The sequence below is a fragment of the Pholis gunnellus genome (genome assembly GCF_910591455.1).
Source record: "Pholis gunnellus genome assembly, chromosome: 6".
NCBI classification, from domain to species: Eukaryota; Metazoa; Chordata; class Actinopteri; order Perciformes; family Pholidae; genus Pholis; species Pholis gunnellus.
Genome location: NC_136532.1, coordinates 22,451,670 through 22,478,961, shown reverse-complemented (window position 1 = coordinate 22,478,961; position 27,292 = coordinate 22,451,670). Strand labels below are relative to the sequence as shown.

General features: G+C 41.8%; 1 protein-coding gene across 1 annotated transcript in view; it reads left to right on the top strand.

Annotated features, from left to right (window-relative positions):
- Positions 1 to 26,647, top strand: part of kcnt1b (potassium sodium-activated channel subfamily T member 1b) — a gene marked incomplete at its 5' end in the record, with an annotated part of 43,152 nt that extends 16,505 nt beyond the window's left edge. Inside the window, 29 exons of the mRNA XM_079160792.1 lie at positions 1,005 to 1,084; positions 2,434 to 2,539; positions 3,173 to 3,238; positions 3,351 to 3,399; positions 3,573 to 3,632; positions 5,319 to 5,393; positions 5,672 to 5,755; positions 7,085 to 7,179; positions 8,166 to 8,379; positions 8,919 to 9,083; positions 9,180 to 9,316; positions 10,408 to 10,471; positions 10,746 to 10,854; positions 11,118 to 11,226; positions 12,756 to 12,905; positions 13,024 to 13,259; positions 14,243 to 14,456; positions 16,016 to 16,121; positions 16,290 to 16,462; positions 17,549 to 17,620; positions 18,379 to 18,513; positions 18,869 to 18,980; positions 19,254 to 19,355; positions 19,475 to 19,558; positions 19,644 to 19,776; positions 20,800 to 21,132; positions 23,168 to 23,230; positions 26,176 to 26,260; positions 26,508 to 26,647. Coding sequence (XP_079016918.1) covers positions 1,005 to 1,084; positions 2,434 to 2,539; positions 3,173 to 3,238; positions 3,351 to 3,399; positions 3,573 to 3,632; positions 5,319 to 5,393; positions 5,672 to 5,755; positions 7,085 to 7,179; positions 8,166 to 8,379; positions 8,919 to 9,083; positions 9,180 to 9,316; positions 10,408 to 10,471; positions 10,746 to 10,854; positions 11,118 to 11,226; positions 12,756 to 12,905; positions 13,024 to 13,259; positions 14,243 to 14,456; positions 16,016 to 16,121; positions 16,290 to 16,462; positions 17,549 to 17,620; positions 18,379 to 18,513; positions 18,869 to 18,980; positions 19,254 to 19,355; positions 19,475 to 19,558; positions 19,644 to 19,776; positions 20,800 to 21,132; positions 23,168 to 23,230; positions 26,176 to 26,260; positions 26,508 to 26,628 — 3,532 coding nt within the window. The 3' untranslated portion in view covers positions 26,629 to 26,647. The remainder of the gene's footprint in view (positions 1 to 1,004; positions 1,085 to 2,433; positions 2,540 to 3,172; positions 3,239 to 3,350; positions 3,400 to 3,572; positions 3,633 to 5,318; positions 5,394 to 5,671; positions 5,756 to 7,084; positions 7,180 to 8,165; positions 8,380 to 8,918; positions 9,084 to 9,179; positions 9,317 to 10,407; positions 10,472 to 10,745; positions 10,855 to 11,117; positions 11,227 to 12,755; positions 12,906 to 13,023; positions 13,260 to 14,242; positions 14,457 to 16,015; positions 16,122 to 16,289; positions 16,463 to 17,548; positions 17,621 to 18,378; positions 18,514 to 18,868; positions 18,981 to 19,253; positions 19,356 to 19,474; positions 19,559 to 19,643; positions 19,777 to 20,799; positions 21,133 to 23,167; positions 23,231 to 26,175; positions 26,261 to 26,507) is intronic.
- Positions 26,648 to 27,292: the final 645 nt, after the last annotated feature.

Here is a 27,292-nt window from a genome sequence, read left to right as displayed (position 1 = left end):
TTACTTTCGCATGTGTCATATCTTTGCAGTATGCATATAAGTCCTAGCTGGTGCGTTATTAGGAGACTGTCAGTGTTTGAAGAAAATGGTCTTTACCGGAGTGACAAACAACATTTCAGATTATGTGGTTTGGTACTAAATGGGTTCATGAAATATCAAGAAGAAATGGAAAGTATTAAACCCTCCTTGGTCCCTGTTACACGCACAAATTGATCAATTTGGATGATCGAATGTCTCAGTAGAGCATTTAATAAGACCTTACTTTTGCATGTGTCATATCTTTACAGTGTGCATATAAATCCTAGCTGGTGCATTATTAGGAGACTGTCAGTGTTTGAAGAAAATGGGCCATTTATTTATGTAATAATCTGCATTATTTAACAAGTACCAGTGCTGCACATTGAGTTTCAAGCTCATATGCATTTGTGGCTGATTTAGTTGTATAGTGAAGGAGAGCTCTGTGCGACGACTGATGGTAAATGGAGGGTAATGGAATTAGTGTAATCAGAAGGGAGACTTGCCCATCTTTTCCTGCACTAGATTTCCACACAAAGCACATGCTTCATTTTTTTTTTACTGGAAAGCTTCACCCAACACAATTATGTCAATGGCACAATTAACATTACCATCATTTTTGTTGAACAACAGCAGGATGCAAACTAAGGCTGGGTATCAAACCTCAATCCTTTTTACGGTACTTTTTAGCAAACGCTATCCAAACAGGAACAAATGGCATATTTCTTTTTGTTGCAAAACGTGTTTCTATTGCTTAAACCAAGTATATCATTTTGGTATCTGTACCGAAGCTCCGGTATTGTCTTAGTCTGTCGCCAAAGTAATCTCACTGCATATCTACTGCTTTGTCTCCCACCTGATTATATAGAATACCAAGGTAAGATTGACACCGTTTGGCCATTTCTGTGTATATATATGTTGGCGGGCGGTGCTGCGTGCATGCTCACCTGTGTACATTTACACTGACATCATGTGACTGCTCCCCACAGGGTGCAGGTGGAGTTCTATGTGAACGAAAACACCTTCAAGGAGAGGCTGAAGCTTTTCTTCATCAAAAACCAAAGGTCAAGTAAGTACAGCCGACGGGGAGCATCCCACCGTTCTCCTCTCTTCCCATAAATGCAAAAGAGATTTGCTGCCGCTAGATATGCTCAGAGCTAAATGAACAAATAAAAGCATAATGTAGGAAATAGCAGTCAGTGATGACGCATATTAAATTCCCTTTTCACTTGGGTCTCAGTTGGATTTTCTTGTTACATTAGCCGGCTCATTGTGAAGCGTTGTACATTACATTTGCGCACAGCAAGGACAGAGTATGGCTCATTTATTGAGAAACGAGGGAGCGCTGCAGGGTTTTTCTCAATAGGAGATAAAAGTGGCGATGCCACAACATTACTGAAAGAGACATTGGTGCAGCGCAGCAGTTTGGTGCATTGTGTCTGGAAGCCACTCTTTTGCGTCTAGTTGTACAAACGTTCACTTACGGGAACTCTGTGTCTCTGGTAGAACACGTCGTTAACGCATCCCCGGCACTGACATCTGCCGTCTTTCCCTCAACGTGTCACCGTCACTAAGCCTGCCGCAGTCTTTGACATAAAACCGCAGACTCGGAAGAAAAATGTCAGACCAGGCTGCAGGGGCCCGTTGCTCTATGCCTTTGCAGCTCTGTTTGCTTGTCCAGTTTCAAATCATTTTAACATCGACACCGGCTTCATCAGAAGAGGTCGTGTCACGAGATATTAGGGAAGCTGCTGAGGCTGATTGGAATTGAGTAATACAACTAGCACCACCCTCTGCCCAGCAGCCATGTCTGCACCCAAGTGGCTGTTCCGCATATTTTGTGGTGGTGGTGTGTGTGCTTACCAGAAATTGACTGCACTTATTCAAACAGGGAATTGTGATTCGACAAACATTACAATCCCCCTTGCCTATTTCTGTGCCATCCCGTCAGTCATTTATCTTGCTCTGTGTAGTCCGTCTTCATATTAGACGCCCATAACAGTGCTGGTGTCATTTTTTTGTGTTATTCTTGGAGAGTTTGAAAGCCATGCGTCAGAGGAAATCCGTTGTGACTGAGTGCCAGAGCAGCATAGAACTACATTAGTCATGCTTCAGGGCTTCGACACATCTGGCCTCTTTAAGCCTTTCACTAAAAGCCGTTTTATGCACCTAAACGACTGGTGTTCGAGCAGTATCAACTTTCTACTGAGGAGAGATCTGCCTGCGCCTGTCGTCAGCAGTAGACTCACAATGACAGGAGGTGGTCACAACAACTGGAGGGTCTGAACTTTACATGGTGGAAAAAAGTGTGCAGAACTTTAAAGCAACCCAACCAAAATGTCAGAGACCTAAACAAACTCATTTTCAGGTGATCATCTCTTCCGGTAAGCCAGACCGTTTGTCTTTGTTGGTCCACAGGCCTGAGAATCCGCCTGTTCAACTTCTCACTGAAGATTCTCACCTGTGCCCTCTACATGGTGAGGGTCAGCCTGGATAACCCCAAGGAGGTCGCCGACAACCAATGGTGAGAGTCCCTCTCGGTAGTTGCAGCCCCTTTTCCAGATGTGCCTATATTTTCTTGATGGGTTTTGATGCTTTAGTAAAGTTAATGCTACGTCCTTTGCTTCACAAAAGGCTGTAACTGTCCAGAAACTGTTTTTTGAAGATGCCGCACCTTTCTCTTACCTCCTTATCACCTTTTAATGCCATCTATCATCATCCTCTGGTATTATATTTGAAATGAACTACATGACTGTGGTATGCCAGAGGATTTTTTACCTTTCCATGTGCATAGAGCAACAAATGTGAAAGAAATAATGACACCAGAGAACATTCATTTATATCAAAATGTTGCTTTCATCACAATTGAGGAGTTCCCGAAATTAAAAACTACATTAAATGTGTGTTTTTGATGACTTCATCCAGGCGGCATCTTAATGTGTTCTTATTTATTTTGAAAGGATTTTATTTGTGTGTGTCGCTCCGTCTGTGCAGTCATGTGGAAGCAGTGGATTGTTTGTATTGTTCTCACTGCCAGCAGCTTTTAGAGACATGTGGGTTTCTTCTTTATGGCAACATAACAGCTGAACAAAATGTTTCCCAGCGGGTATGTTTCCACACACGCATGTTCACGCTCTTTTTGTGTTCCCCCTGTCAGTGTTTTTCTCCACACTGCAATATGTCGGAGCAACAACAGCACAGCAGACTCGGCAGCAATCGACTGGTATGTTTCAGTCTTAATGGCATTTCATTACAAACTGAACGTGCGTTCGTTGTTGATGTTGCAATTATCTGGAGGTGCACCTAAGAAAACTTTCATACGTTTTTTTTGACAGGTCGTTGATTTTCTGCGTTGACAGACGGGAATCTCTATGGGCGATACAGGTGAGACTAATAACACTCAAATGAAAGTGGATGTGAATCAAATTCCACTGTTTGAACTAAATCTTAAAGCAGCCCAGAGACATGAGCAGACATTTATTAGATACAAGCACAGAGCAGAAGAGATGAGTTTGCCGTTTCTGGCTTCACTGGTCTCCCTCTCTCCTCTGCTCCAGGTGACGGTGGCCTTAATCAGTTTCTTGGAGACCATCCTCATCACATATCTCAGCTACAAGGTAAGGAACTGGGGCACAGTTTCTCTCTTTAATCCGAGCTGATGTCTTACAGCTGTCTGATTAAAGTCCAGCACACCTTGTTTCTACTCCCTCGTGAGCCGACAGCTTTCAGTGTCCAGTCCAAGTGCCCGTGCACCTATCGGAGACGCAGGGCTAGAAGACTTTAGCCCCTAAATTTAGACTCAGACATCACGCACAGTTACGAGTTACATAAACCAGTGCACAGGGCTGGAAGTGCTGTTTTTGTTTCATCTATGCGAGTCCTCTAAAGGTGCACTTTGGTCCTCTCGAATGGTTTTGATATGCATTTAAAGGGGGCACTGTGCAAGTAGTGAGTGAAGATATCAGCATTATTGTATTCTATGGAAATATCTCAAGTTCCCACAAATACAAAGGGTCAGTCTTTGAGTGAGATTCCTCCGCTGCCAAAGAGCAGGAATAAGCTGAGGGAGATGTACAGTTTGTCAAAGAGGTTGACAACATATTGGAAAGTTCCTGCGATGTAATGCAGTCCAGTACAACAGCAGAAGTACAACCTGAAATATGGTCTTTGCTTGGACATTTTAGCTTTAGCTTTGCTGCTCTGAGACTGTTCGTGTCTCTCGGACGTGTTGTTCTGTATGTTTCAGCTTCCGTCCCCTGTGGTGATCCACTGAAGTTTTGTAATATTTGCAGTTTCTTTTATCCTTTTTATGTCTTGCCATGTCTTCTTTTCCCTTTTGTCAGAGGACTGTTTAGGGATTCAGTCTACGTATATTTAAAAAGGAACAAATCTCTTTTTTTCAGCTACTGCAAAAATGATTTGATGTCACTCACTTTTATTTTCTTCACTAAGCTTTTTAAAAGCATTATCGACGAAGGCCAGCACTAAACTGAACCTTGTAAACTCTGCTGCTCAATATGTGATTCGTATTCAGACCCACACACTGATTGTGCTTAGTTGCCACCATACTTTCACTGTATCCATATGCTTTATTAACTGGCCTACATCTTGCCAGTGTTCACAAAATAAGACAAGACTTAAAATAAAATGTTTTTTTTTCCTGTCATTTGGAAATAGCTTAGCTTTCCTTTATTCAAGGCCTTATTAAATACATAATTCAGCATGTAATAGTTCGAGGGCCCTAATAAACCTAATTTACATAACACATGTCTCAAAGCAAGAGCAGAGAATTCAACAGTAGTTTACAAAGTAAACTCTTCAAAAAGTCATTAAGATCTAGAAGAAAGCATTTGTGATGGAGAGAGATTTAATTACAAAGAATATGGTAATAATTATGTTTGTTTATATACACACTGCACATTAGTAAAGCATCATTAACATGCTCCACAAACATGCACTTGCATTGTGCATTGAATGCCTGAAGAACAAAACCAGGTCAATCAGTGTTGTTTCCCGACCCAACTATAATTACCAACCTCTCCATTCCAGCTTTGAGGAACTCAGATCAATACAGAAATTGTTTGTACCAAAGAATGAAGCATTTTTAATCTTATTATAAGAGTAACACGGGCTTACAACTCGTAACATTCAAAAGCATTGTCCTCTTGCCTGTTTTACAGTATTGTTTTCATGTCTCGGCTGACTTCCCACAACGGTCATTATCACTGGAATTGCACTTCTCTCTAAAGCAATCTGCGCTGTCGCTGGTTTATTGAATCACTTCCCATAAATTTGCTTTCCAGGGGAACATTTGGGAGCAGATCTTCCAGATAACCTTCATATTGGAGATGATCAACTCAGTGCCATTTATAATCACAGTGAGTAATTCATTTAATTAACTGAGCAGTCAATAGGTTCCATTAAAAAATGTATTAACACTCAAGGTCATTTTGGAATTGTATCGCTCTGAGCAATACGATAATCTAATGTTAACGCCCAATTACTGCGTACCTCATCCAAGGGTCAATTTATTTTCTTCCCCGTATCGAGAATAACGATTTCATTTCGCGTCTCAGCTATGTTGACGAGTAAATATGTCACTGATGTTTCTCACCCTTTCTCACTTTTCCGTCTTTCTTTCCTCTCTTCCTTAAAGATCTTCTGGCATCCATTGAGGAACATTTTCGTCCCGGTGTTTCTTAACTGCTGGCTTGCCAAAGGTGCCCTGGAGAACATGATCGTGAGTATTTTCAATAGCTGTAATGCATAAAGAAAGAGCACACGGAACTCATGTTTGTGCTTGTTTGTTTGTTTTTTTTCCACTGAGGGCTTTGAAGGTAGGTTATCCATCATGTCGCAGCCATATTGGAGACCCTTAGCTCATGGGCAATAAAGGCTGCCTGGGTTTATACAATTTAGCAATCCGAAGAGAATTCAATTGAGCTGACACTGTGCTCCAGCCAGTGTATCTTTCTGAGGCTAGTGTTATTAGCTACTAGTCTGTGTAACATTGTTGGCAATGGTTGCTGTTAACGCTGGTTGCTTTGATAAATTAGGTTAAGCTAACACCAACCATTAGATCAGGGTAGCTGAGCCGACTGTTGTTTAGAGAAAAGATAAGAGGCGCTAGGACATTTTTTCACAATTTCCTAAGAAATGATATGAATTCTTCCAGTTTAAAATTAAACAGACACACATCCATATTACAGCATTTTTTTTTTTCAAGGTATGTATCTTTTATGGATGGTTTCATAGGCAGCTACTTATGACTCCCACTCGTTCAGTTGGTTTTGATTATGCTACCAGCAGCCGCTGGGATTAATGATGCAACTGCAAAGCATGCAAATACTTAATACACTGTTAGCCTGTGCGTAACAGGAAAATGATAAATGTAGTTTATTGGGGGCTACAGCACATTTCAAATGCAGGCAAAACAAAACACTGCAATGCAGCATAAAAACATATAAGGGATAAAAATGCCGGGTTCACAGAATTCTGCTGTTGTAGTATCAATACTGTCCAGGATTTACCATACAGTAGGTGCTGGTACATGGAATTCAAAGCAATTAGATGATATCCAACTGGCGTAGTGTGTTCTCTCGCTGTGATTCACATGAGACCGTGACAGAGTAAGAGCCTCATGCCAAGGCGGTAGTTGGGCAGATGGTAGAATCCGAGGCCAAGCGGAGCAGCACATGGAGAGAAAACAGGGACAGTTTGGAGAGGCGATGAAGGGAGGCGATGGCAGGCAGAACATGCTAACAAGGTGCAACTGGAAATGAGTCGCGAGCTGCTGCATTTCGAGACGGAGCAGGAGAAAACGCAATGTAGTATGACAACAAAGGACAGTGGAGTTGTGTGTAATGAATGTATGGCTTTGTTTGTTAATAATTTATATCCATCATGACCATCATCAGCGCAAAGTTGATAAATATAAAGACAGTAAATGCCTTTTTTTTCGAGCATTGTTTGACTTGAGAACTTACACATCTTATAGTTGGCAATGTATCTTACTTATCAGTCATTGGTATGGATGACTATCTAGTAATCTCTTTTTCCCCATGTCCAGAATGACTTCCATCGTGCCATCCAGAGGACCCACTCTGCCATGTTCAACCAGGTGTTCATCCTCATCTGCACCTTACTGTGTCTGGTTTTCACTGGGTGAGTGAACCTCTGTTCTTGTTAAACACAGACATGCATTTCCTGCTAAATCTGTTTCCTGAACTGTGCACCACACGGCCGAGAAAACATTATCTTTACCACAGTTGCAGTAGTATGTGGTGGACAAGGTAGATCATTACAAAATAGTGATGAACAGCAGCGGAACACAAGAACTAACAACAAGAAAACACGGCAGGAAAATGTGATGAATTAAGAGAAAAACACAGCTGACCCTTCTTATCCTTCCGTACATCATAGTTTCTTATGTCTTATTGATTTCCGCTTTTATAACACTATTGTGTTTTTTATCAAGCTTTTTTTAAAGGAATACTTTACCCATAAAATGATCATTTGTATATCAAAAAAGTTTTTCTCGCATTCCTTCACGTTGACCGGAGAATGTTTTAACAGACAAAAGTCTTCATGAATTGAAGTGATTGGATTCCGCATTTAAAATAGATATCAAAACATCTGGTTACAACCCCTCACACATGTGCAGTATAATCCAAGTGTCATTTATCCAGCATACAGCTCACTACTTCCCATAATACATGCATTTTCACTTAAACCCTACAATCTAAAGCACTTTGGACTCGCACGAACAAGTAGCACGGCTGTACAAGTGTGTGACTGTTTATGTTAATGCTACACACTGTACCTTTAAGCACCTTCGTGTGCCTTGGCCTACACCCACCTCCTCCACTCTGTCCAGTCAGAAATCCCCATTGATTGATTCATTAAACCTCCAACTCGTCAATGTGAAAAACACAAATGACTTAGCACAAGCTGGGAGGCGGAGCCGACGGAGCAATCAATAGTGTCACTTTAAATGACGCACTGATGTGGAGCCTAAGGTGTGTTTACTCTACTGCCCTTTGATCTTGGGCAAATTGAGTTTTATATCCAGTCCACCGGGCTAAAACAGCTTTCCCTAGTAAGCTTACATACTTTAATTATCGTTACTGTAGGAGACATGTCGGATGTAGCATCATAAAGTGTAATTCCTCATCTTTCTGCAGAGCTTGTGGGATCCAGCATCTAGAGAGAGCCGGGAAGCACCTGAACCTGTTTGACTCCTTCTATTTCTGCATCGTCACCTTCTCCACTGTGGGCTACGGGGACGTCACGCCACAGATCTGGCCCTCCAAGCTGCTGGTGGTCATTCTCATCTGTGTTGCGCTGGTGGTGCTCCCGCTGCAGGTAGTGACTGCAGGGTGAACTAACCTGTTCCCCCCCCCCCCCCCCCCCCCCACTAAGGGTTCCACACCGTAGTAAACCTTGTACTAGGTGCCGTCTCATCGTTGGCAATTCTTGTCATGTTCTGCATCTAGTGCTGACCTTTGTGGGACTCTTATCAAATATGAAATGACATTTTCTTCCAGCTATCACAGGCTACAGAAAGTACAAAATAAAGTTGACATTTGACATTTTTGGCTGCAGAAGACGTCTGCAAATATTACTCAAAATTCAGGCCAAGTCCCAATCGGCTCACGCTTGCTGCATGATAAATCTACCTATTCACTGTGTGATTTATCTTTAAAGATCACAAACGCTTGTTGAGTATTGAGTATTCCCCAGACGTGCTGGGGAAGCAATACAAATGAACTCCTGCTGCCTGGCAAACCTTTACATAAGTGCTTTGACCGTCCGTGTCCAGGCAGCTAATCAATCTGTCATTTATTATTCATTTAAGTCTCGTTGCATTTGACATCACGTCGGCGTTGTTGTCGTTTTGTCAGTTTGAAGAACTAGCATACCTGTGGATAGAGAGCCAGAAGTTAGGAGGGAACTACAGCCGCCACCGGGCGCAGACGGAGAAACATGTGGTGTTGTGTGTCAGCTCGCTGAAGATTGACCTGCTGATGGATTTCCTGAACGAGTTCTACGCTCATCCGAGACTACAGGTACCAAAACTAAACAGTTGTATGTAGTTCAGTATAAATACCATACATGAAAAATCAACGATTCAAATAAATGCATTCGTAAACCCTGTTTTGCAGGACTACTACGTGGTGATCCTGTGTCCAACGGAGATAGACATTCAGGTTCGCCGTATCCTCCAAATCCCTCTGTGGTCCCAGAGGGTCATCTACCTTCAAGGGTCTGCCCTCAAGGACCAGGACTTGATGAGGGCCAAGTGAGTCATTCAGACGAAACGCATTTAAGCAGATGGGAGTGTCATCTCTGATTCCACCTTTCTTTATAAAACCGCATATACTGTATGCACCGAATAGTGTATTTAACGGCAACCCAATGTGATTATCAGGCTGTATGAAACCAGGCCCTGTATTAATGTCCAACAAAGTCAGTCATTGAACCTGCACATAATGTCGTTTTAAAAGGTTCGACTTTAAGTCTAGCGCAAAATCTATGTTTTATTCATTTTACTTTCTGAATAAGAATCTTTAAATTACAGTAAAGTTTAAGTCCTCCACTGAAAATCAGAGTCCAGAGTACTTACACGTTCACTTGGCTGCCCTCTGCTTGCACGTCAGTGTAATGGGATTTCAATCTACATCGATCATCTGCTCACAGCAAAGGCCACATAGGATGGGCAGCTATAGAGACTGGTAATATTCACACTGGAATATGTTTGACCTGTTCATATCGTCTCTGTCCCTACTAAGTAGTCCAGCCCCAGTGTGTCCGTTCAGGCGGATCTTGCTGCTTGCTGGCAGACGTTTTGCAGCTTATGATGAGATTCGAGTGAAATGGAGTCTAAGTTCCTCTCACTAGGACATGATAGTGTGAAATTAAAATAAATCTGTCCAGGAGGCCCGTCTCCTTTTTTTTTTAAGAACCCCTCTTCAATGTGCAACGTTATGCAGGCGTTTAGATTCCATGGCAATTTCACGCACCAACGTGTGATAAATAAAATCACCCAGACAGGTGAGCCTCGTGGAAACATCAGCCCTGCTACGCTGAACGATTTCAAACTTTTCATTTAGCAGTTCATGTGTGTCTACTGTCACAAATGAATGATCTCTGCCCCTCGTGTGTCGCTAGTGCTGCGCTCTCAAGTCAAATATCAGCGGGATTGTTTTCCCACTAGAATGAGGCCGTTAAGCTTTTGTCACAGGACGTTAGTACTCACACCTTCCTGGCTTTTCTACAAAGCATTGATCTCTTTGTAAATAATGAATTTGATGTTGGTCCTCCTCACAGTCATCAACCCGTGAAACGGCTGTCTTTTGTTTCTTTCTGTCTCTTCTCTCTATCTATGCTCAGGATGGACGATGCTGAGGCCTGCTTCATCCTCAGCAGCAGGAACGAGGTCGACCGAACTGCTGCCGTGAGTCTCGTCAACAGGAGTCTTTAAGTCCAGTACAAACTATCTCACGATAACGATGATTTAAATGGAGCAATTTCCCCCTGACGCTCCCCTCCATTACAATTTAGCCGAGAACGTTTGAGATATTCATACGACGTTGTGATTGTGTGGCCCAGCCATTGAGTATTGGGAGCCCATTGAGTCACTGAGTGAAACTTTATGGTCCATAAAATTCAGATTGCATTTACAAATGACTTACTGGATGAGTGAAACGGAGCCTTTTCTTGTCCCACAGGATCATCAGACTATTTTAAGGGCTTGGGCTGCAAAGGATTTTGCTCCAAATTGTCCTCTCTACGTCCAAATTCTCAAACCAGAAAATAAATTCCATGTGAAGTTTGCAGGTAAGTGCTGTGAAGACTGCCTACTTATTGATTACTTGATTATTTTACTTAATCCGTTTAAAAAAGGCAGCCATTTTAAAAGTTAAACTTCCTTAAGCTAAGAGTAAAAACTAAACTGATGTTTAAAGAGAGGTTTAGTTTAAATCCTAATTTTAAGATGGTTTTAAAGTTACATGCAACGTGATTTAATGTTAAATCCTTGTTGGTGCAACCCAGCCTCAGTCTAACATATTGTATCATTGCAATTTATCCATTTCAATCAGATCACGTAGTATGTGAAGAGGAGTTCAAGTATGCCATGTTGGCACTGAACTGTGTGTGTCCCGCCACGTCCACCTTAGTCACACTCCTGGTTCACACCTCCAGAGGACAGTGAGTACATGCTACTACTTCACAATAACGACAATTAACATTAGCATTTGTGGATTTGCAGTGCTATCCATGCTACGGTCCTGCAACTTTCTCAAAGTAATATACTGTACATGCTTTGCAACTTGAGGTACTTTAAAAGTTATCAAATATAAGAAAGTGCTCTTACAGTCCAAGTAATCTAATTGTTTGAATTTTGATCCCTGAGGAAATCCACTTATTCGCATTCTTGCCTCGAGTTAGATGCGTAGATCGATAACAACCTCAAATATCTGTCCATTAGATGGGATGCAATGATTAGCTTAGCTTAGCATAAAGGCTGGAAACAGATGGAAAGGGCTAGCTCTGTCCAAATCTAACAACATTTGCCTACCAACAGGTTTTTGAACGGATTAAAACGGATTAAATAAATAAGATATCCTTATGATCTCCTTATGATCTCTACAGCTCACTGTGAAACTGTGAGCTGTAGAGATCCTGGTAGGCAGATTGTATTACCTTTTGACCAGGCTGTTTTGCCCCTGTTTCTAATTGTTATGCTAAGCTAAGCTAACTGTCTTCTGGCTACAGATTCTTGTGTACCGGATTGACGTGAGAGTAGTATCAATATGTTCAACCCAGCAAGCAAAGAAGCTTATCTCCCAAAAAGTTAAACTATTCCTTTAAGGTTATTTAGTTAAAACTGAAATTTAAGTTTTCAGCTTTTTTTTGTAATATTAAACTTGTTAGTGACCCTAGTTATCTTTGTTTGGCTCGATATGTTTTTAAGCAGTAGCAGGAGAGCTTGACATCTTCTTTCTCTTCAGATTTCTCTGTTAAGGTTTAATATCCCTTTGTGTCGATCTCACTTGATGATTAGTAATAGAGAAAGGTGACTAACGCTCCTGCAGCAGAGGTTCTTTTCCTTTTCTTTTTCTCAGTCATACAGACTGTAGCTGCTTTTTGTCTCTAAAGAGCCGACTGCTGTACGGTCACCATTGCAGTAACTTGTCGCTGTCAAGTCAGTAAACATTACCCTTGTTCTTGCTTGGCAATGAATCTAGCTGTTTTTTTTTAATATATTTTGTGCAAGGTGGCCACTATATCTTCACTGCTCATCCATTTTAATTTCCACTATGGGAACTTGCCCTGACTTGGGACTGTGAAGGTGACAGGACTGGGAATAGACTTCCTTTTGGCAGTCGTTAATTTGAATGTTATCACATTGATCAAAAGTCGTGAAGGACATGAATTGCCTAAATAAAAGAACTTCAGAGCCATTTCTCTTTTTCTTCATTATTGTGGATATAAGGTCGTGAATGCTGAGATAGATTTATCAGTCTAGGGGGAAATAAGGTCCGAAATGATTTTAAGGTGCCCTCTTCTATGAAGTGAAAATGACTTTTGAGTCAATATATTATAGTCTGACATTTAATTTAGGCAAAACATTTTTTGTTATTAGTTTATTTTCTGAAAAACAAGTCTGCTGTATCCATTGTAGAAGTCTGAAACGTCACGTTACTGTAGTATCTATGATGGTAATGCTGTTTCAGGGAGGGGCAGATGTCCCCGGAGCAGTGGCAGAAGATTTATGGACGCTGCTCTGGAAACGAGGTCTACCACATCCGCCTGTGTGACAGCAAGTTTTTTGGGGAGTATGATGGAAAGAGCTTCACCTACGCCTCCTTCCACGCCCACAAGAAGTTAGTAAAACTTCCTCTAGCTTAGTCTCAACACACTACAATGATGTTAGATCTAATTAGAGTAATTACTAATGTCTTTGGGAGCAAAAAAAGAACAATTTTGAACTTTACCTCCCAGATATGGTGTGTGTTTGATCGGCGTGAAGAGGGAGGACAACAAGAGCATCCTCCTTAACCCGGGCCCCCGCCACATCATGGCTGCCGCAGACACCTGCTACTACATCAACATCACCAAGGAGGAGAACTCGGCCTTCATCTTCAAAGAGGAGGAGAAGCACAACAAGGGCCTGTCTGTCTCCGGCCTCTACGACGCCCCCTCCAGGCTGCCCGTGCACAGCATCATCGCCAGCATGGGTGAGACTCGGAGCTGAAAAAACGAAAAAAAAGACTGTTTGGAAGTTGGTAAAGGAAGGCGAAAAGATAAGGAGATAGAAGATGCTGTGTATTCAGTTTGCAGAGAGTTTTACATTTGTTAGGTTGAAAGGGTTTTCATGTACAAAGAGAAAATGGATGCTTTGTTGCTGATGCTTACTTACTCACACTTCTGAGTGGTGGCTGCCTTGGTGATGCTGTATGCTTTCGCTGACTGTTATGCATGACTTTTTTTCTTACATGCGTTTTTACTTTCTTGGCTGACATTATTGTGTTGTGCTTTTTCTTTGACCTGTGAAAGTTGATCAGGCCACTGCATATGGTAAGTTTGCGCATGATGCATCACTTTTTTCCACACATATTTAGTAGTCCTGCAGTTTGAGGAGTACAACCGGTACAATTGATAGGATGATATACACTGTGCAGGACACAGGGATATTTAGTGATTTTAATCCTTTTAAAAATGTAAAATCTAATTTTCTCATAGAAGATTCTATATGTATTGTACATGCAGTATATCATGTATTTGATATATGTATTGTGCATACATCATCATGTATCTGATATGCCTGATATATGTATTGTGCATATATCATCATGTATCTGATATGCTGGATATATGTGCATACATCATAAAGCCAGTATGATGTATTTTAGGGTGATATTTATTGAGAGTACAATTACATGGTTCAGAAAGCAATACATTTTCTCCTCAAGGTCAAACTAAGCTGAGCTAAAGAAGGTAAATGGCAAAGATGCTGAATAAGCTAAACATAGACTGTATTACTAATACATACAATATGAAAAAGCACAAGAGTGTTTTCTGAGTTAAAATGGTTTTGGATTCACCAAGACAAACATACATTGTTGTCTGAACAACACGTTACACTAAAAGTGCTGCACATGCTGTTTCTAAATGTCCGTTTTAGTTTTCTGCTCATGCAATAGCCTCACGTCGTTTTCAGGCACTGTGGCCATAGACCTCCAGAACCCTGATCCTCCCGAGGAGAGCGACAAGCTGACCCTGCCGACGGAGAACGGCTCTGGGAGCCGCAGGCCGAGCATCGGGCCTGTCCTAGAGATCGCCGACTCCTCCGCCATTCTGCCCTGCGACCTCCTCAGCGACCAATCGGAGGACGAGACCAACCAATCGGACGAGGAGGGTTCTGTAGGGTCAGAGTGAGTGATGTCATTGACCCAAAAGAGATTTTGTGGTTTTGTATTGTCATGTGGCAGTAAAATAAGTGAAATGTCCTCATATTGCCGGCATCCTGTGCTCTATAAACTTGATTGATGTCACCTGTCGTCGTCCTCCTCTTCCTCATGTCTCAGTGGTTGTAGGAGGAAAGATTGATGGGTTTGAAATGGGCACGTAATCTGTGTGTCATGATGCTGTAATGGTGCAGACATGGCGGTGATGAATGTGTATGTCATGACGGGGAGGGTCATCACTTATCCTCTTGAGTGAAGCTCATGCTGCATGTCCTTGTTTAGATCTTCATCTCTATCAGTCGCCATTCTAGCAATTCAGCGAGTCAGAGTAATCAGTTTATCTCAGCAGTTTTGTTCTTCTCTTTTGCCTCCCTGGATGCGGTTTCATTAGCTGGAGATAACTTTAGGACAGATTGGATGCCTCTGTGCCTCACAGTGTGTTCCTCAGCCCATACAAGTCTTTTTGAACAGTAACTGTTATTGGGTCTTATAAAGTTGGACTTAACATGGTCTTTCTAACCTCTGAGCCCCTATTACTGCGCCTCTCGACACTTGAGTAGTTTTTCTTCTTTAAGAAATGTCAGACACAGTAGTTGAGGGGTTGGAGGCAACTGCATTGTCTGCAGGAAACAGACCGAGCTGCTCAAGGTCCCACAGTGCCATCATGTGGCGATCCGGTGTGTGCATCCTTAAACAAAGTCTGAATCTCCTTTATTGGTAAACTAGAGGGCACCGAGAAACTGATTAGGGTAATTGCAACTGACATTTTACAAATTGGGGATCGCAGAACCAAACTAACACAATTGTTGCGAAACAAAATGAGACACGATTAAAACTAAACAGACTACAAAAACATTGTAATTGCCTGTGTAGCTTGTATTGAGCAGGAATGAGTCCTTCGGGCTTATAAGCATCCGTCATTTGACCAAAACAGATAAGATGTAAATGTTATTCGGTGATACTCTCATAACTCTTTGAAACACTTATACCATAATGTACATTTTAGATTTCAATGAAAGACCAAACTATTTTTGTGTGAGGTTGTGTTTAGCAGTTCCTTCAGAGCCTATGGGAGGAATAATGGACAGCATGGTGGATCACTGATACTCGCACTATATGTCAGTCAAGGTGACGGCCGGGGTCGAAGGCATTATATTTTTGGGTCGTCCATCCGTCCATCCATCCCATTCTCGTGAACACAATATCTCAGGAACACCTGGAGGGTATTTCATTACATCTGGCACAAACTCAGACTCACAGATAAACGGATTACAATTTAGTAGTCAAAAGTTAAGGTCACTGTGACCTCATAAACGTTTTTTGGCGATAACTCCAGAATCAATAAGCTAATTATGACAATTAAACACAAGTGATGACATTTTGGATAGACGTGGATCAAAATTACAACTTGACTGGTTGGCGGAGGCGTACAACCACGAGGTGGTTAATTCTCATTACTCCATTTTGTTGACGCTGCGTTATTACAATGTTCAAGTTTGGTAAATTCTTGTTTGTTTTCCCATCAGTTTTGTGAAGGGCTACCCTCCCAACTCGCCCTACATCGGCAGCTCTCCGACTCTGTGCCACCTCTTGCCACAGAAAGCTCCATTCTGCTGCCTTCGCCTCGACAAGGTGAATACACACACACACGCAGGAACAGACAGAAGCAGTTTAGGATTAAACCAATCGCAATCTTTTCATAAAAAATACAAACTGTTATGTTATGCAAAATATCTGCTAAAAGCACAGTACAACTGAAACCTGACTGACTTCCTGTTGAATTGTTTTGTCTCCGTCCAGGGCTGCACACATAGCAGCTTCGAGGATGCCAAAGCATACGGCTTCAAGAATAAGCTGATAATCGTGTCTGCAGAGACGGCGGGAAACGGTCTCTACAATTTCATTGTCCCTCTGCGTGCTTACTATCGGCCCCGGAAGGAGCTCAACCCCATAGTGCTGCTGCTGGACAACCAGTAAGACTTTTAACAGTCCTATTTGTTTGTTCTTACTCCTACAGGGATGTAAAACCACCGACGTTTTCATGATCAAAAAACTCAAGAGTAATGTGTTTGTATAGAGGCCTCTAACACATGTACTACCTCCACCGATAATGATGTAGTTTAATTAACACTATAAAGATGAGATAGTATGCCGATAGACAGCAGACTGATACAACTGTGCATTCCTGTTGATACAGGTTTAGTGGTATTAGAACTGTTTATTACAATTCTGTGGTTAGTTCTTTATTTCAATTATGTGATACAATTAAAAAATGCAATTTTTAATATGAGCATAAAATCAAAGTGACAGAATTGTTTGCTGTAGAGTTAGTTATTTCAGCTTGATGAACATGGGATAACTTGGCCTCAAGATATATGAAAATAGTTTTTACATTATTAATAAAAAGCGTTTTTTCATGTAGAGAACTGAATCAAAGTTCAAAATATGTGAGGAAATGGATCCTCACATCTCCTGTATATGCCTGTTTGTGTGTTAGTGTTTTTTTGCTTGAGGACGCATGAAATAGATTTTTGAAAAATGTTCCGGTGCTCCGTGAGTTTGTAATTTAAAGCAACCAAAATGCAGTCAGCTGAGCACAGTTGGAACTATGGGTTAGCGTTACTTTAAGATAGAGAAAGAAATGGCTTTTGCATTATTCAATCGTCCCTGCATAAGAAAGCCGAGCTGTGTGTTAGGGTATGTAAACGTTTGTGTCTCTGGTGTGTGTGTTTTCTGCTCCAACTCACTTTGCGTTTTATTAACTTCGGCCAAATCTCTACAGTCGCTGAAACCAATAAACCATGCCGACAGAGAGCCAAGAAAGCTGAGTGACGGCCTCGGGGGTTTTCATAGCAACCAGTTAAATCCTCTTGCAGAATTTAAACATGTTTCCATTTTTTTTGCCATTGAATTTAATACAGTTAATACAGTCTCTGCACTTCCCTGATCAACAAGTTAATTTCAGGAAATTGCAGCAGCAGTGTCATAATGTGTCACTGGAGTTTTCCAGAGATAATTACTCTGGCAGGCTCGTTCATGATGTTTCCTGTTTCCCGCAGGCCAGACAACCACTTCTTAGAGGCCATTTGCTGCTTTCCAATGGTTTACTTCATGGCTGGTACAATTGATAAGTATGTGTTTGGATTATTTATAAACCCATAAAAACCTGCTCGCTTGATTCATTGATTTAATGATCACGTTCATCTCAGTAGTAGCTTTTCCATTTGTATTACAGCTACCTGCCTCGTGAATAAATCATATTCTTATTCCCACATACATTAGCGAGTTATTGCCTCGTGATTTAATAATCCAGGTTGGACCTTGAACTCTTAACCGAGCTTAGTTAATTAAGATTTCAGTAATGTGTAATTTGGTTGCTACGAAACATTGTTGTGCTGTCCAATCAAAAGCAATCGGCGATGCACGCATGGAAAATGTTTTCAATGGATCTTTGTATTTAAAAAGTAAAGTATGTCATAAGAAATTAAGTAGGTAATATAATAAGGTATTTGTCATAAAAATGCCATAAAATATGTGATTTAAATGTCATTGTATAACGTGCCATTAAAAAGTATAGTATTTCATCAAAAAATAGTGCAATATGCTGTTAAAATCTGATTTAAAAAGTCATGGTATGTCATAAAATATGTAGTATAGCATGTCCTTGAAAAATGTGATAAAAGTCATATTCTAGTATGTCTTAAATTTTGATTGAAAAAGTTATAATATAGTTAAACTCTCTTTGTTTCAAAATATGTCACAAAAATGGTATAAAATATAGTCTAGAAATACATTGAACGTTGCAGATATTACCATTGTTATAATATCCAGGGTGGAGTATTTCCTGACGCGTCATGCCGTTTATGAACACTGTTGTTTTGTGAACCAGCTTGGACAACCTGCTTCAGTGTGGCATAATCTACGCCGACAACTTGGTGGTTGTGGACAAGGAGAGCACCATGAGCGCCGAGGAGGACTACATGGCAGACGCCAAGACCATCGTCAACGTCCAGACTATGTTCAGGTAACACAGAGAGCATTTCATTGTGCAGAAACATGCAGTAAACAGTTGGTACCATGTGGCTGTTTTACGTTTGAGCCAGACCTTCGAGTGTTTGCTCGAATGTGCATCAGTGCTTGATTAACTCCCTCATCTGTTCTCGTAAAGATGCTGGAAAGCAAATGCTTGTTTTCAGAGTTTGCCAGAATGGTGAATGAGTTCACCTCAAAGACGACGTACAGTCGCCAAAAGTACTCTTTTATTCAACAACCAAAATGAAAAGCATCTATCAAAGCCACGTGGGGGTCTTCCCCCTCAGCACGAAGCATTTCTTCCCTTCACTAACGTCCGTCTCTCTTTAACGTCCCCCCTCGCTCAGGTTGTTCCCCAGTCTCAGCATCATCACGGAGCTCACGCATCCGTCCAACATGAGGTTCATGCAGTTCAGAGCCAAGGACTGCTACTCACTCGCTCTCTCCCAACTGGAGAAGGTGAGCTGTTGAGAAAGAACCATGTTACGACTTTATGACTTCTGTTCTCTTTTCTTGCTGAAAGTAAAAAGTGTGAAACTCAGCGGTCCATTTCTGTTTTTCCAGCACTGATAGTAAAAGAAACGGAAGGAATTGTGAAGACTTTCACCAAAATGCGTGGACTTTAGTAGTGTCTTGAAGTCCTTTTGCAGATGGAGCAAAAGAGCAATAGTTCAGTAAACAAACAGGAGAAGGTGAGATTTGATTATCTAGTTGTTCTGTTTCTCTCTCCAGACGGAGCGTGATAAGGGCTCCAACCTGGCCTTCATGTTCCGGCTGCCGTTTGCTGCGGGCAGGGTGTTCAGTATCAGCATGTTGGATACGCTGCTTTACCAGGTGGGATAACTAAAGTATATATATACATAAATGTCTTAACCCTAATTTCTGAACAAGGCGTCTGTGGCTGGGCTTGTTCACAGTAGTTCACCGCCGTCCTTCTCTCTCTGCTTTAACAGTCGTTTGTTAAGGACTATATGATCGCTATTGCGAGGCTGCTTCTTGGTCTGGACACCACGCCTGGCTCTGGGTACCTGTGTGCTGTGAGTAGGAACGTTCATGCTGCTAAGCATTTGGAGTAAATGAGTTTGTGCTTGTATCTACTTGACTCTTATTCTCCGTCCTCAGATGAAGATCACAGAAGAGGATCTGTGGATCAGGACTTATGGCAGACTCTTCCAGAAGCTTTGTTCCTCCAGCGCCGAGATCCCCATCGGGATCTACCGCACAGAGTCGCACATGTTCTCAACCTCAGAAGCAAGTTCAGTTTTATTAAATGCTTAATATCAGAGACCTCGCTTTGGGTTTGGCTTCCGGTTTGGCTTTAGCTGAGGCTCTACTGCCGCTTTAGCTTCTTTTCATTATTCATTCCCTCATTCTGTGTTTGCTTCATTCCTTCTTTTCTTTCTTTTTTTTTTAAATGTCCTTCCATGATTTGCAAATGTTCTAGTTTTATTTCACTCCTCCTAGTCTATCCCTCACGTTCACCTCTCGTTCTCCTCCCGTTTTTCTTTCTTTTTGAAATTCTATTATTTTCTCCATTCTCCCACCCTCTCTTTGGGTTTTTCAATCTTTCTAACTCGCTGCTTTGAATGCCTTTTCTTGTTGCTTTTCATCTGTCGTTGTTTCCTCCTTTTTGCATTTCTCTCTTCTACTTGTTTGATGCCAAGAGAAGGAAATTAAAAAAGGAAAATTATGCATTTTGAGGCATTGCCAACAAAAAGTTATCCAACAACTTTCACTATTTTTTTATGTGATTAATAAAAAAGGAATCAGCCCGATATGATATTTAGCAGGTTATGTAAGTGGCTAATGTCAGATCCAAACTCACCAGCCACAAACTAGAAATGTACCATTTTAATGTTAATTTCCACCATTTTAATAGTGAATAATACAATTGTGAATACACTATATTTAATAATTCACGTGCAAACTTTTGAGGCTTTGGGTGATTTTGTTTGCTTTGGATGCCTCCATCTTTCATTGCATTTCTTTTTGTTTGGATGTCTGTTTGTCCGTTTCTTGTTTCAGTGCAAGGACAGTTACGCACAGGTAAGATCCGAATGTGCTTGTTTATAATTTATACTATATTTTCCTCAAATGTCCTCTTCTTGCCTACAGCACACAACGATCAATAATTCAACACTGGCATTTTTCTGGCTTATCAAAATGTAAAGCTCATTGTCGTCACATCTTGATAATACAGGCGTCTGAAATATGAAAGTTTAGCTTTTATTGTGATACACGCAGGTATTTCTGCCAACACAAACCCATTCACACATAGTATCCAGTATTAACACTGCCACCCTGCTCTCCCAGTCTCAGGTGTCCATAAACACGCAGCAAGGCGAGGAGCATCGTGAGCGTGGAGAGTCCTGGAAGGAGAAGACGGCCCACAGAAACTCCACCACGAGTGACCAATCGGAGCACCCGCTGCTGAGAAAGAAGAGCATGCAGTGGGCAAGGCGGCTGAGCAGGAAGACCACCAAACCGTCCAGCAGAGCAGAGCGCATCTCGCAGCAGAGGCTCAACCTGTACCGACGCTCCGAGCGACAGGAGCTGTCCGAGCTGGTCAAGAATCGCATGAAGCACCTGGGCCTGCCCACCGTGGGATACGGTGAGTGGAGCAGCTGATGGCACGGGATTCAGAGAGATGAGAAGTCTTTGCTTTATGTGGTGAAGCGGATAGCAGGGCCGTCCTTCAATCAGAGGATCGGCGGTTCGATTCCCGGCTCAGGCTCCACTAGTTGCTTGTTGATGTGTCCTTGAGCAAGACACTTAACCCCAAAATTGCTCCTGTAGCTGTGCCTACGGTGTAATATTGTGATAGAGTCTGAATTTATGTAATGTAATGTAGAAGTTAACTCAATGCAGTGCTTTACAACATATGGCTTATATGTGTATAGCATACTAAAAAAAGTATTGGTGGTTATTCATTTTCATCACAGTAATTTCAGCATAATTAGTCATAATGTGCATGAAAATGGATAATGATGAAAATGATGTTTTTTTGCAGATTGGAGTCTCGGTACTATAAAACATTATAAACATTTCTTGAAGGCCACAGCAGAAGGAGGCAGAAATAATTAAATTGGTTGTGTTGAACTTGTGGAACAAATGGGTAGGGCCTAAACAAATGTCATACATAATGATAGTATGGTATGTCATTACAAATACAAATAAAATAATTCATAGTATGCCATCAAAAATGTGACAAAATAAGTCATAAACTAGATTATTACTTTTCTGAGAAAATGTGATTGTAAATGTATAGTCTAGTATGTCATGAACAATTTGACAAAACAAGTCGTAGTATAGTATGCCATCAAAAATATCATGAAAAGTCATAAAATATCCTAGTATCGAATACCATCAAAGATGTCATAGCTTAATGTGTCATACAAAAAGTCTTGGTATGCATCATTTAAAAATTTAATTTTAAAACCTTATATAATAGTATGTTATAAAATACTTCACAAAAAGGTCATAGTATAGTATGTATTTATAGCATACTATGCCATCAAAAAAGTCATTAAATAAAGTAATTGTAGAGTACGTCATAAAGTTGTCGTATGTCATAAAAAGGTTAGTATACCACAGCCCTATGCCAGCATTCTGCTCAGTTCTATCCTCCACACTTCACTCAAGCGTTGCATCGTTTAGATAAGTGGGCATGTTAGCTCCACTTCGGTTGCTTCAATTGTTGCAAACATGACCAGAACTACTCGTGGCAAAGCATCAGCTCCAATCGGGCAAAAGAACACATTCAAATCAATATTCTTTTTACTCAACAGATTCTTTTGCTCCACCCACTCTCAACCAATTCAATTATTTCAGCCGTGAGCGCGGCCGTGTTTGAAGAAAACTCCAATCTGTGCTCCGGTCATTTTATGTCATCTGACTGTCTTAATAAGATGTGGTGCTGTGGGATAGTACAAATGATTAATATCGCACTACATCATCATTAACATCAACGTCATTTCCTCACATCCCTTTCACACTCATCGAACTCTTCCTCCATGTGCCCATCACACACATTACACACCACGTTCACAGTCACGCTCATACGTCAACGTGTGGATGTGAGCACGTTCATGCATGGAGATGCAGGAGCACCGGAAACCTCGTCTCAATTGCGTTTGATCACAGACTGCAATTGCCTGCACTCTTCTCTGCTCACTTCTGTCCTTTTTTTTTTTTTTTTTTGGTTCTTCAGTTCTTCTCTCCTCCCAGCTTCACGCTTTCAAAACAAAAAGCAGAATCATGCTCCAGATGTGCAATTTGCCAAATATTATGTAACGTGTCGATTCAATACGTTTCAGGAAGAAACCAAAAAAGCTCGGGATCACCTTATGAACCGTGAATGTCAGTGAGGATTACGGCGGCAGGATCATAATGTGTGTCAGATGAATCATTTGGAAGTGATTCTGTGCACACACACACACACACATACACACACATCATTGCCTGGCTGCTTTGCATCGCTCTCACCCTTTTTAAAAAAAAAAAAGTTATTTTTGAAACTGCAAATGCATTTTGCTGCCTGCCTGATCTTTTTCTTGTTTCCCCCCTTCCTTTGTTCTTTTCTTCTTCTGTCTCTCTCCCTCTCTCTCTTTCTCTGATTCTTCTATCTTCCCTCCTTTGGCTTGTAGAGGATGTTTCTAATCTCACTGCGAGCGATGTCATGAATCGAGTAAATCTAGGATATTTGCAAGGTAATTCTGTGTGCTCTTTATAACACATTCACGACAATGTGAGCGGCTACGTTCCATCTTGTGGAGAAAGGAATTTCACCAGCATCCATTGAAGATTAGTGCACTGAACTTATACACAGATCTTGATTTGTCCATTTTTAGAAGTGTGTTTTTCCCCTTTTGTCTGATTTTTTCTTAGGCTGTTTTATATAATTTGTAGTTAATTATAAATTAGGATATTGAAGTTTACAGTGAATGCCGTTGCTTAGAGTTGCAGGACATTTCAGAGCACCCGTATACAGAGGGGACCAAGCCGTCAGGTTAGCTGGTTGATCACAGTACTGCAACTTTACTGCATGAGTGTGAGTGTGTGTGTGTGTCTGTATAAGTGTGTGTGTGTTGTGCCAGAATAAGTGGTAGATCAGCAGCCAATCTCTCCCTACCTCGCTCTACTGTCTCTCTCTCTCTACCTGGTCTTCTCTGCATTGTGTTCCCGTGAGGTGACGTCCCACATGGCTAGAGTACTGCAGGGCATCAGAGTATGGCTTAAAGAGTGGAGCGGAGCGCATTATGTCTGTGGATGGAAGGTTAGCTGTAGAGTTCAAATTCAAACATTAGATGTGGAAACAAGGATGTGTATCAGAGGGGTCTTGATGTAGAAAATGTAAGACCTCCTCTGCCTTGTCTCTTATTTCCATATACCGGGACACCTCAAAGTGTATCTGCACACTTATACCATGGCCACTTGACCACAGGCAGAAAGAGGAGCACTGTTTATGTTGCCATTCATTTCTTAAAATGCGTTTGTGGTTTGCTCCAGTTTTGCGAGTTAGACTTAAATAGTGCCGTGTTGCTATAGTTGCCTCCAGTTTAATATAGTTTGTAACTTTAAATTACACACGACTATGATGTCGACGTGCTGACTTTACATTTAAAGATCCTAAACCCTAAAATCAGTTGGAATCTTGTTTTTGTTGACCTCTCGTGGTTTGATTGAAGTACGTCATCGAGTCTAAATGAATAACAACAAAAAGAGATGAATGGTTGAAGCGTCTGCCGCCCCGAGTGGTTGCAGTATGAACCTTCTGTCAATCAATATCCAATTTTCATTACTAGTTTTGAATAAATTCCTAGCGTTAAATACTGATGTGAACATATCTGGAACATGACTGGGATGGAGGAGTAAGAGAGTACAGGGTACAAGTATTAGTACAGTAATAGCAGTATGTCTTTGCCTTCAGTCTGATCTTTAGTAAGTGACACAGTTTGATGGAGCCCAGGAGGTCATAAATTAGCAAAATGGGGAATTAAAGAAAAACAGAAAAAGTGGGCAATGAAAGTCGGTTTGATCCGTCCTGGACTAAAGAGCCACAACAATACAAAAACCCAGCAGTGACTCAATACTTTCTGCACTGTGTGTGGCGAGATAAAGGCTTATGTTTTTTTTGTCTGTGGCCATGGTATAATCCATATTTAATACACTGAGTAGTCTACAATAACAAAGTGTGGATTAGAGGAGAAAAAGTAATTGGTACAGTCTTTTAACATCACTCACATTCTTTTCTCTCCGCTCTCTAGTACTGTACAATCAGTTTACCTCACAGGTGTGACGATCCAGCAGCAGGTGGACCTCTTCCACTCTCACACTCCCAATGTGTTCTGCTTCACTCGGTTTGGTTTCGAGTCGCTCTGCGTTTGGTCCAGTCTGACGGATGATGCTGGAGCATGTCCCTCTGTGGTTGTGTGTGTGTGTGTGCGCGTGTGTGTGTGTGTGTGGGGGGCTGAGTGTCGTCCTTTAGCATGGCAAGCTGCCGCCTTTGGTCCCGTGTGGAATGCGCAGGAGTAAAAAAAAAAAAAAAGGGAATGCGTTGGGTTTGGATTTGTGGCGTAGCCGCGGACGCTGTCTGCATGTTGGCTCCGTTGTGAAGCTGCGCATGGGGAGCTGTTTTGAGTCAGCAGGCAGCATGGGCCTCCCCTTGTTCCTCAAAGTGCCCTGTCAGTAACGGTTAGCCCTTCTCTCTCTCCCACCCCCCCCGCCTGGCTTTATAAAGGGCCACAAGCAGGTGGGTTGTCATGGAGGCACATGTCCCCTCCTTTCACTTCCTCCGTCCATCACGTAAAAGCAAGTAGGAGCCGCCGCCAGAGAGCACGCAACACACATACAGACACACAATAAACAACACACACACACACACACACACACACTGACATAAAGACACACAGTAATATGACTCCTCAGGGGAATGAGTGTAACAGTCAGTTTCCTCTTATTGATTCTTGAAACAATATTAGACCTCCATTGTGCAAAACAGTTTCCTTGGTTGGCTTAAGTTTATTGGGAAAGCAATAAAAGAATATTGTTGCAACTGTTAATGTATTTATAATGTGTAAACAATTTACAGGTAACCGTTTAAAGAACGCTGAGTTATATATAGAGTACATTAAGTAGTTCATCTGTTCATTTTGTATTCGATAAAGAGGGATTATTAAAACATATCAACAATTGATAATTACACAAATTAAGGATTGTCCTGCTGATCGTTTGAACCTGTAAATATCAAAATTGGTATCAGCCTCCAAAAGCTGTTGTTAGTCGGGCTTTAGTCAAAATATTTAATGAATCAACTGCGAAATTTACTTGTAAATTCAGCCATTTATTTCCCATTAACACCTGTTTTGTCAGCATGATTTATAACTTCCTCAATTGGATTAGGTAACTGCAATTAAAAAAAAACATTTTAAATTGTAATTGTTAACAGTTGTAACAAGAACAACCAGGCTAGGAGAAGAGCATCACCGATACTGTATGTGAGTGACTTTTTCCTCACTGAAAGGTTTAAAACGAGGGAGTCTCATAGTGTCAGTGCTTAGAGGGCTCATTTCCTGGCTGATGTACTCTATAATGGAAGAGGACGATGGAGGGATCCAGAGCAGCACTGAAGGTCTCCTCTGTCTCTTTATTCCAGACGAGATGAACGACCACCAGAACACGCTGTCCTACGTCCTCATCAATCCTCCTCCTGACACCATGCTGGAGCTCAACGACATCGTGTAAGAACCCGTTTCTCTTAATGCCAAGTAGAGTTTACTACTGTTAAGGAGCAATAACTTTAAAAAAAATGCATAACAAACTACACCTGGTGTGCAGTAGAAAACGATGGGTGGGGGTGTTTTGCTGCGTGTCTTATCCATTAAAGTTGCGACTGTGCTCATCATTTGATAGTAAATTGTGCTGCCCGGACTTAAATCCATACCTAGCGCTCCATGCTGGCAGATGACGTTGACTTTGTCTCCACAGGTACATTATCCGGTCCGACCCGCTGGCACACATGCCGGAGGACTCCCAAGTGGGGCAGGTGCCCGGCACCAGGAACCGGCAGGACTTTGGTACAGCGACGAGAGACGAGACTCACCTCTGAACCCCCCCCCCCACCACCACCCTCAGTCCTCGACACCCTGACACCTTAACCTCTAAGCCACCACCCGGGGCCGACGGAGCACGTTTGTCACACACAGATGAAGGCTTGTGTCTCGGAACAAGAACAGCATTCCATGGTCAATGTGCATTCTGCGTCTCTCAGCCTCAGATCAGAAAAAAAAATCTACATTTTATTTTTTAAAGGGACGGCCCTGAGAGACCTGCTGTTTCCCCCACTGAGCTGCTACAGGAGGATGCATGAAGAGTGCCTCGTCATCGACCCCGACTCCCCCCCCCCCCCCCCCCCCCTCGCACACCTTCAGTACTCGCACACTTGTCACCCTCGCACCAGACACAGGACAGGGAGACTTGGTGGATGTGGTGAGAGGTCTTTGGACAGTTGGAAGAGGGTTTTCGTGCAGACGCTGTACAGGATATCAAATCATTTCACTCAGGGGTGAAGTTGCCCCCGCGGGGCCGACTTCCTCTTCGCCTGTTTCTGCCTAAACTCGCAAAGAACCGAATCTCGGGGCAACGTTACCCTCGTTACAGTACATGCGCACTTTTCTTAATTTATTACAAATGTCGGTTTTGTTTTTGTCGGTTTCTAATCAGACAGGGTTTTCGTTTTCTTTATGAGCACAAACTTTTTTACGACAAAGTGT